This window comes from Oncorhynchus nerka, linkage group LG20, assembly GCF_034236695.1.
Source record: "Oncorhynchus nerka isolate Pitt River linkage group LG20, Oner_Uvic_2.0, whole genome shotgun sequence".
Taxonomy (NCBI): domain Eukaryota; kingdom Metazoa; phylum Chordata; class Actinopteri; order Salmoniformes; family Salmonidae; genus Oncorhynchus; species Oncorhynchus nerka.
In genome coordinates, this window is record NC_088415.1 from 64325517 (window position 1) to 64335100 (window position 9584).

A 9584-nucleotide genomic window follows, 5' to 3' on the forward strand; every position below is an offset into this window, starting at 1 on the left:
ACATATACTAGCAACTAGGCTATAACAATAGGCATTACTATTACAATAGCCTGATAATAAATGTAGCTGATCAAATACACTTTAGATTCCTAACTCATAAAATAAACCAATAATACATCCAATGGATATAAATGCAGAAAGTATCACATTTCTGAGAGAAATGTGTCATATCTGTTCAATAGGGTATGAGGAGATTCTGATTGTAGACGATACAATCAGAAGTGAGTCCACTCTAAAAAAGAAAGGGAGAGAGGAGCGAGGGAGAAGAAAGCTATCTGGTTTCAATAGATCAAAGGTAGGTGCTGCTGAATGAGTCATTTGCAATTATAAGAATAATTAGCATCCATTGGCCCTCCATTGCTAATCAGAGTCGGTTGGTGATATGTTTATGTCTTCATGCAATCAGACGGCCAGTTGGAGTGCCAAGCGCGTCCCCAGGACTCAATAGGGGCTAATCATCATCACGGATTGACATTTAAACGGTAAAATTATCTCCGATTAAATCAACACTTAAAAGAAAAGAGAAAAGTGATTTTTCCTCATTACACATTTTGATTTTAATAGAGACTTACAAGCATGTAGAAAATGAGTGGCCCAAAACCCTGAAAGCGCGCATTAATGACACGTAATTGTAGCCTAACTATTCCATATTTTATTGGCAATTCGTTTAGGATGCATTCTCAAATTAGGCCTATTTTAAACATGCTAAATGGTTTACATAGACCACTATTTTAATGGTACAGCCATAGCCTCCAACACTTTAATAGCATATTGCATTTTGAATCGAATAAAGTTTAAATGTCTCCAAATGACACTTTTCAAAACTGCGCAGCCTCGTTCAAAAATTGCCGTTGACCTTACATGAATGTATTTAATCCGAATCTAATTTTGTACAGAATATCTCTCTCCAGGGAATAATTGTTACCGCACTTTTCTATGGCCAAACGCATTGTTTTACCCCGGGAGAATAGAAAAGCTTTTCTCTCTCAAGAGAGGAAAAACATCTGCCTCTCCTCCCTCCCCACTCCGATGCCATCCGTCCCAACATTTCAACAAAAGCACCGTTGTTTTATGTCGTACCTTGAATCCAAAGTAATTACTTATCATCAATCAAAATTAATAATAGCTGATTGGGTTGGTGTGGTCAACGATTATAGAAGGGGAAGGGCTGAAGCAGTCTCTCACACCGCTTCCAGTCAATGTGGACTGGGCAAAGGTGGTGGAGGGCTGGGGAGGGGGGCGACCCGTCTATTCGGTATCCACTGGGAAACTATCGCCTCTCAAGGCAACCAAAAAGTCAGAAGCTGAATAAGGAAATGAAGCGTAATTTGAGGAAGATGGATGAGTCCCCAGGGTAACACCCCCTTTCATTCCTCTCAAGCTCTCTCTCAGTGTGTGTGTGTGTGTGTGTGTGTGTGTGTGTGTGTGTGTGTGTGTGTGTGTGTGTGTGTGTGTGTGTGTGTGTGTGTGGAGAGTGTGGTGTGTGAGTGTGGGGGAAGGAGAGGGAGAGAGAGAGAGAGAGAGAGAGAGAGAGAGAGAGAGAGAGAGAGAGAGAGAGAGAGAGAGAGAGAGAGAGAGAGAGAAAGAGAGTAGAGAGAGATGTGAAGGGAGGGGTAGAGCGTGTGTGTTTATGTCTCAGTGTGTGACAAATAGAGGTATAGGGAGGGGGCACAAAACAAGAAAACGACAGGTCGCAATAAGCTTGAGGACGTTTCGGAGAAGCTGGTTAGTCCACCGGATAATATCAAAGCGAAGGGACATTTAACTTCACTCGACCATCGAATCTAAGGTTTGGCTATTTGTTGAGGGAAAGAAGGAGCGCCTGAGTTTTCGATAAAGATCGTCACAATTTTCTTCGCAATGCAAAGACCGGGCGGCCAAGGGACGGCGTTTTCGATTGACTCCTTGATAGGAACTCCGCAACCTCGCCCGGGACACCTGCTCTACACGGGCTACCCGATGTTTATGCCATACAGACCCTTAATGATTCCTCAATCTTTATCTCATTCACATTTACCATCTGGCATACCTCCTTTGGCGCCGTTGGCATCTTTCGCTGGACGTCTTACCAACACATTCTGTGCGAGTTTGGGACAGGGGATGCCGTCCATGGTGGCTCTCACCACAACACTGCCAAGTTTTTCCGATCCGCCGGATAGTTTCTATCCTCCCCAAGAGCTCCCCGGACCTCGGTTAAGTGCCGACCCTGGAACGAGGAGACAGGAGAGCCCACACTCAGATGATCTCCATGGAAGGGACAAGGGGTCGGATTTACTCAACTTCTCGGAAACTTTTCAAACTATACCAGGTAAGCTCACTGCCTGTGTCCCTGTTCTGTCCATACGCTTCCATATTAGGTTGGCAAGTTGAGACCTATTGGGTAAAACGCGCAAGCGGCATCCGAATTAGAAATTGGATCTAATCTAATTCCCAGAGGTTTACGAAATCTTTACAAACGCATAGTTTCATAACAAACCACCATTTTGAAATGTGCAATAACTCGAATAGATTAGCCTAACTCAAGTTAGTGACACACTGTTTTCTAATCTATTTCTTAATCACTAACGATCTTGACTTAGGTAGGCTATGTAATATCACGTTAATTCATAGGGCTGTTATGAATGGTAATAGGCCTACTCATTTCCTTTGACGAAAATATAGCAGAAATAAAACTCCAAACAGGCCTATTCCATTTTTATTTTAGAGACATTTGTGGTCTCTGTATTTTACTTGCGTTAATTTAACCTACATTTGTGGGGTAAACTTGTATTGGATCAAACTAATTGATTCTAATGTATGTTTCCTTTCTTCTTTTGCACGTTTTAGGTGAGACTAAATTGTACAGCTCAGACGATGAGAAGTTGGACCTCAAATCAGCGGACACAGCTTGCAGTGACAGAGAGGACAGCTCTGCCGTTGACAGCGAAAACGAAAGTGTATCCGATGGGAACAACTGTGGTGCTTTATCCCAAAAGAGTAAACTAAAACCCGGGTCGCAGGAAGCTCTACCGCCGGGAAGCTCAGTGGGGAAGAGCAGGAGGAGACGAACAGCTTTTACAAGCGAGCAGCTACTTGAACTTGAGAAGGAATTTCATTGTAAAAAGTACCTTTCGCTTACCGAACGATCTCAAATAGCACACGCACTTAAATTGAGTGAGGTGCAGGTCAAGATTTGGTTCCAGAATCGTAGGGCCAAATGGAAAAGAATCAAAGCTGGCAACGTGAATAACAGGTCTGGAGAGCCTGTGAGAAACCCCAAAATTGTGGTCCCAATCCCAGTGCACGTCAACAGGTTTGCGGTGAGGAGTCAGCACCAACAGATAGAGCAAACAAGGCCATGACGAACTATACTGGCCTAAACTAATTTTGACAAAATAAAGATATGGGTTGTTAAATGCATGAAGCACAAAAACTGGATGATATTTTGTGGTCAGCGAGATTACTTTACATCAAGAGACATGTCATATCAACTGGACAACTAAGGATAATATGTTTTCATCCGCAGATTAACTAATTTTGTCGAATTAGGCCTATCTCATATTTTATTTATTGTTTTGTTAATTTGTAAATAGTATATGTGTCGGGTGACACAGACATGCACTATGAAATGAGATTGTAAAAATTCTTTTCTAAAATATTTATATCTAGCTAGGGCCTATAAATGTTATGTTTATTATCTGCATGTGCTTTACTCGTTCGGTGAAGCTATTTCAAACTTCTCGTATTTGGTACCGTTTTGTTTATCACATGTTGCATGTACCTTACAACGTTTTCATTTTGGTAGGCCACTGTAGGAATTGTATTCGCCAGCTGTTTGTGGAAAAAAAAGATGTGAAGGAAAATAAATAACCAAACAAAGAAATACTGTAAAGTATATTGACTTAATAAATCCATTTATATTAAATGTATCTATCTAAATGCATTTTTATTGCTGGTTAAGCTGTAGTTTTAGAGATGCTGATTTGTGCTGTGTTTAGTCTCAGAAAATGATCAGTCATCTCTCTGTCTATAGAATATATTTGCCTCTCATTCATGAAGTATAATATCACTAGGCTATGACATGACAGTGTATTTTAAGAGCGTACTAAAACATTAACTATAACAATAAACAAATACAACAACACCTAATAATACTATAATTGATCATTGATCATAATACCATAGGACTAACTGCAACAATACTTATGACAATTCAAATAATCCGATCAATCTCTAAATATTTGTTTTGCTATATAAATTATAAGACTTAATCAAAATAACAACTCGATTGCAATGGCACTTTATAGGCTTTAATAATCAGATGTTATTGATTTCGAATAGTAAGCTTGTAAGTAAATTACAATTCTGTGTTGTACACCTGTAATATCTTGCCAGCAATAATCTGAATACATTTTTGCAAACTAGTCCTGGGTTAGTTTGCAATGTAATGATACTGTAGGTCTTGAAAAAATATTGGATAAATAAGTGGACGATTGATACTAAAAGGATGAATATGAAATTATATGCAGCTTCACCTATATGCAAAGTCCAGCAGTTCTCCATATAGGCGTTGATGATAGCTACATTCAAATGAAGGTTCTTATTAAGCAGTCAAGAGAGAATAAAGGGAGAGAACAGGGTTTTGTGACTGGAAGCAGCAGTCATTTATCTCTCTTTAGGGGGCCATGTTGTCTCAAGGTGGAGTGATGGATCCCCATTAGAACGGTCATATTCTACACGTCGTAATGAACTTCAACATCAATCACTGTAAGAGAGGACGAGACCAGACCAGAGAGATTGAACACTGTCTGTGTGTGTGCGCGCGCGCAAAAAAAAGAAAAGATTTTGAATGAGACTGAATTGTGTGTCCCAACAAGGTTAGTTGTACAAGACCCTGTGTGTGTGTGTGTTATTTATGCCAGCAGGTCTCAACTCATAAATACAGAGAAAAGTTTAAACTTATTTTGATGTATAAGTAATGCATTTGATATCCGAGTTGGTACATTTCCATCAATTTCAATCATAAGAAAGGAACAAAGAGAATTTCAAAAAGCTATCAATTATTTTTTACAGGTGTAGGCATACCTGTAAAAACTATTTATTTTAGGCTACATTTAGGCTACTGTGGTTGTTACAGTATTTACAGGTGCGCAAAGACCATATCCAAGATATGGGTTGGTTTGAAAAACTTTAGGCTATAATAGATTTCCCCCAGGTGTTATCTCAGGTAGGTCTTGAATAACTGATCAACATGTCAACGGAGTTATCAAGCGCGATATTTGAATCCAGTCAAGAAATTAAGCTAATTAGCGACACCTGTTTTTGCATTTCTGCTGCTGCTGTCACATTGAAGTCATCTCAATCATGACGGCAATGATTAGGCAGCCTATAACGGAAATAGGTCAACGGATAAGATGACAATATTTAAATGAAATAGAATACAATTATTGCCTACTGATAAAACAATTAACTAAAAGTTGGCTAATTAATGTTCGACTTCAAATCTGCCAGAGCTGTCTCAACCTCCAATGACGCCAGAATGTTCGATGTGTGTTCTCGTGTTTAGGTGCTAATGGAGGGAACAGAGTTGTCGCTGGGGAGGCAATGACACACCCCACTGGGCACGGACGTCTATTCCACGTTGGTTCAACGTAATTTCATAAAAATTACGTGAAAACAACGTTGATTCAACCAGTGTGTGCCCAGTGGGACATACTGTACACAACGTTACAGGGAGCTAGAGCTATTCAAACTACACAAAAACAGTGGATGTCATCATGCAACATGCATCATCATATGACAAAACATATAATTGACTCTGTGAAATGACTCTTTGAAATGTTATATTATTATTATTATTACCTTTATTTAAATAGGCAAGTCAGTTAAGAACAAATTCTTATTTTCAATGAAGGCCTAGGAACAGTGGGTTAACTGCCTTGTTCAGGGGCAGAACGACAGATTTGTACCTTATCAGCTCAGGGATTCGATCTTGGAGCCACTAGGCTACCTGGCACAAAAGGACACAAAAACAAAGCCCAATAGATGTATTGCTACCAGAGAGTAAGGCGGTTATGATGCACAATTTGTTTAGGCTCACCCAATTCCTCGGATATCCTTTGTCTGCTTTTCTAGTGTTCTCTCTCAATCCAGGGTAGTTTTTACATGGCAATTTAATGTTTGAGTTTATGGTTAAAGTGTGCCTGCAAAGTTTCTTAAAGGGAGGGGACCATGGTAGGCTGTGCAAAATTTCAACCTCCGCTGGCCTCAGATGCCAGATGTGAGTTTGGACACAATATATCTATTTGAACTGTTTCCAAATGGGGCTCCTATGATCCTGATATTATAATATATTACTGTAGCTATATTAATCAGCTCACAGTTTTAAACCAACATACTGCTCAAGATGGAAGGAAGAGATAGGGCTTCACATTTCTAGGACAACTATATTTTAAACTGAACATCAGACATATTGTATGAGCTAGATCATTTATTCTGTATGTCCTTTGAGGAAACAATAATAATCTGTTTTAGGCTGCCATTGAACTTCCATGACTGAACTTCAATGATTGAATTGAAAAGATATCTGAGCACCACAGCCTCCAGCCTCTAACCAACAATAAGGCTAAGGGGAAGTTAATGTTAAGGCCTGTTGTAGGGATTCGACCATGATATTTGTCTCAACAGCCCAACTGCATAGAGTGACCATCAAATGGCATGAGTAGCATTGCCATCTGACCAACCGTGGCAATGTGCAGTCATTTGTTTGTTGTCCACTTCATACACCAAGATTGTGACACTGGGATGGTGATATAAGGATGGATGTTGTAATGGGCCAGTGATGGAAGATTTAATCTTGTCTTAAAAGTGGACTAATCCTGGATTTCAAGTAGATGACATAGTATCAGAGTGTTATAGCTATTTCACACTAGGTGAGCTTATACACAATTAAAGAACAATGATGTATACCCTGCTGTAAAATACTGCAGTTATTGCAAGAGTTTTCAAGGTCTTGTGATTGTCCCTATATCTGTAGATGTTTAGGAGATGATGGGTATTTTGCATACCTGGAATCATCTGAGAATATATAAGGAGAACGTAGTAAATGACTCACACATCCCTGGTATTGTTATACTGAGTTTAATGCAATGTATTTTCTATTAATGTTTATTTTTCTTGTGTTATGTTGTGCCCAATATACAGTGCCAATTAAAAGGTCACACATACCTACTCATTCAAGGGTTTTTCTTTGTTTTTACTATATTCTACATTGCAGTAAAAAAAAGCTCTGACGAAGGCCGTGAGGCCGATACGTAAAGCTTATTAAAGAGCAGTGATTCTATCAAGAGCAGTGTGCGGGTTTCTTCTTTTTTTCTCAGAATAATAGTAAAGACATCAAAAAAACTATGAAATAACACATATGGAATCATGTAGTAACTAAAAAAGTGTTAAACAAATAAAAATGATTTTAGATTTTAGATTCATCAAAGTAGCCACCCTTTGCCTTGATGCTTTGCACACTCTTGGCATTCTCTCAACCAGCTTCATGAGGTAGTCACCTGGAATGAACTCCCTGCCAAGCTTGTAGCGTTATACCCAAAAGACTTGAGGCTGTAATCGCTGCCAAAGGTGCTTCAAGAAAGTACTGAGTAAAGGGTCTTATATTTCAGTTTTTAAATTTGTAATAAATTAGCAAATATTTCTAAAATCCTGTTTTTGCTTTGTCATTATGGGGCATTGTGTGTAGATTGATAAGGAAAAAATCGATGTAATACATTTTAGAATAAGGTTGTAACCTAACAAAATGTGGTAAAAATGAATGTGTCTGAACACTTTTCAAAGGCAGAGTATACAGTTTAAATCAGAAGTTTGGAGTCATTAAAACTAATTTTTCAACCACTCCACAAATGTCTTGTTAACAACTATAGTTTTGGCAAGTCGGTTAGGACATCTACTTTGTGCACGACACAAGTAATATTTCCAGCAATTCTTTACAGACAGATTATTTCACTTCTAATTCACTGTATCCGAACATCTTTCGATGTCAAGAAAAAAGGCCCTGAGTTTGAAGGTAGGCCTTGAAATATACCCACAGGTACACCTCAAATTGACTCAAATTATGTTAATTAGCCTATCAGAAGCTTCTAAAGCCATTGTATCATTTTCTGGAATTTTCCAAGCTGTTTAAAGGCACAGTCAACTTTAGTGTATTTAAACTTTTGACCCACTGAAATTGTGATACAGTGAATTATAAGTGAAATAATCTGTCTGCAAACAATTGTCGGAAAAATTATCTGTGTCATGCACAAAGTAGATGTCCTAACCGACTTGCCAAAACTATAGTTTGTTAACAAGAAATTGTGGAGTGGTTGAAAAAACTAGTTTTAATGACTCCAACCTAAGTGTATGTATATATATATACAGTTGAAGTCGGAAGTTTACATACGCTTAGGTTGGAGTCATTAAAACAAATTTTATATATATATATTCAACTGTATATATATTCTATACATGTAATACAACTCCAAAATATCAATAAACTGACAGTACATGTGTCTGTGTCTCTCTCTCTCTCTCTCTCTCTCTCTCTTTGTTTTCTCCCTCTGTCCACTACGCTTGACTGCTGGAGCAGCAGCTGAGATGTCTGTGCTGCTAAGTCTAGCACCACTGGGACCAGAAGACCAGGGGACCACACTGCCTGTGCTGGGCCCACAGCCTCCTTGGCCTAGAGTAACACTTTATTTTTAGACATTTTTAAGGCATTTACAACACTGTTTTCGCACCATTTATTAATCATTACTTTTGTAAATATTAGTAAGCCAGTTATTCACGCGTGTATATATATTTCCTTAAACATCCTGTGTTCTTTTAACAGGTACATCAGGAATGTCCATATGTGTGCGAAATTATACTGGCCACTCAAAACATTTATAAACTATTTATAAAGTATGAATATCACTCACTTTAGATTAGGCACTGCTAAAATAATGATTAGTAAATGGTTTATTCATGTGGGAGTAATGATTAGGAAATAGTAAACACACAATTTATAAATGCCTTATAAATAGTTTATTACTGAACCTTAAAATAAAGTGTTACCCCATTGGCTTATTTAATACCATATGACAGCCTAACTATACTTCAAATTAGTGCATTTGAAGTGTTCCCCCTGCTCACTGTTTATATATTAGGCTACATATAATTCAACAGAAGAAAACAGAGAGAGCGAAGGAGACAGAGAGACTGTCAATTCCTTAACCTCTTGAGACTAGGGGGCAGTATTTTGATGTTTGGATTAAAAACGTACCCAAATGAAACTGCCTATTTCTCAGGCCCAGAAGCTAGAATATGCATATCATTGGCAGATTAGGATAGAAAACACTCTAAAGTTTCCAAAACTGTCAAAATATTGTCTGTGAGTATAACAGAACGGATATTGCAGGCGAAAAAAGGAGGAAAATCCAACCAGGAAGTGCTGTTATCCTGAAACCTCTCTGTTCCATTGCATGCCTTCCCTCCATTTAAAGAATATCAACCAGATTCCTTTCCCTATGGCTTCCACATGGTATGAACAGTATTTAGACATAGTTTCAGGCTTTTATTCA

At 38.5% G+C, this 9584-nt stretch overlaps 1 protein-coding gene across 1 annotated transcript; it reads left to right on the forward strand.

Annotated features, from left to right (window-relative positions):
* Window positions 1-1643: 1643 nt before the first annotated feature.
* Window positions 1644-7213, forward strand: LOC115101764 (homeobox protein GBX-1-like). The gene is made up of 2 exons (XM_029621230.2): window positions 1644-2308; window positions 2827-7213. The coding sequence occupies exons 1-2, from the start codon at window positions 1861-1863 to the stop codon at window positions 3339-3341; spliced, it is 963 nt and encodes a 320-aa protein (XP_029477090.1). The 5' UTR covers window positions 1644-1860; the 3' UTR covers window positions 3342-7213.
* Window positions 7214-9584: the final 2371 nt, after the last annotated feature.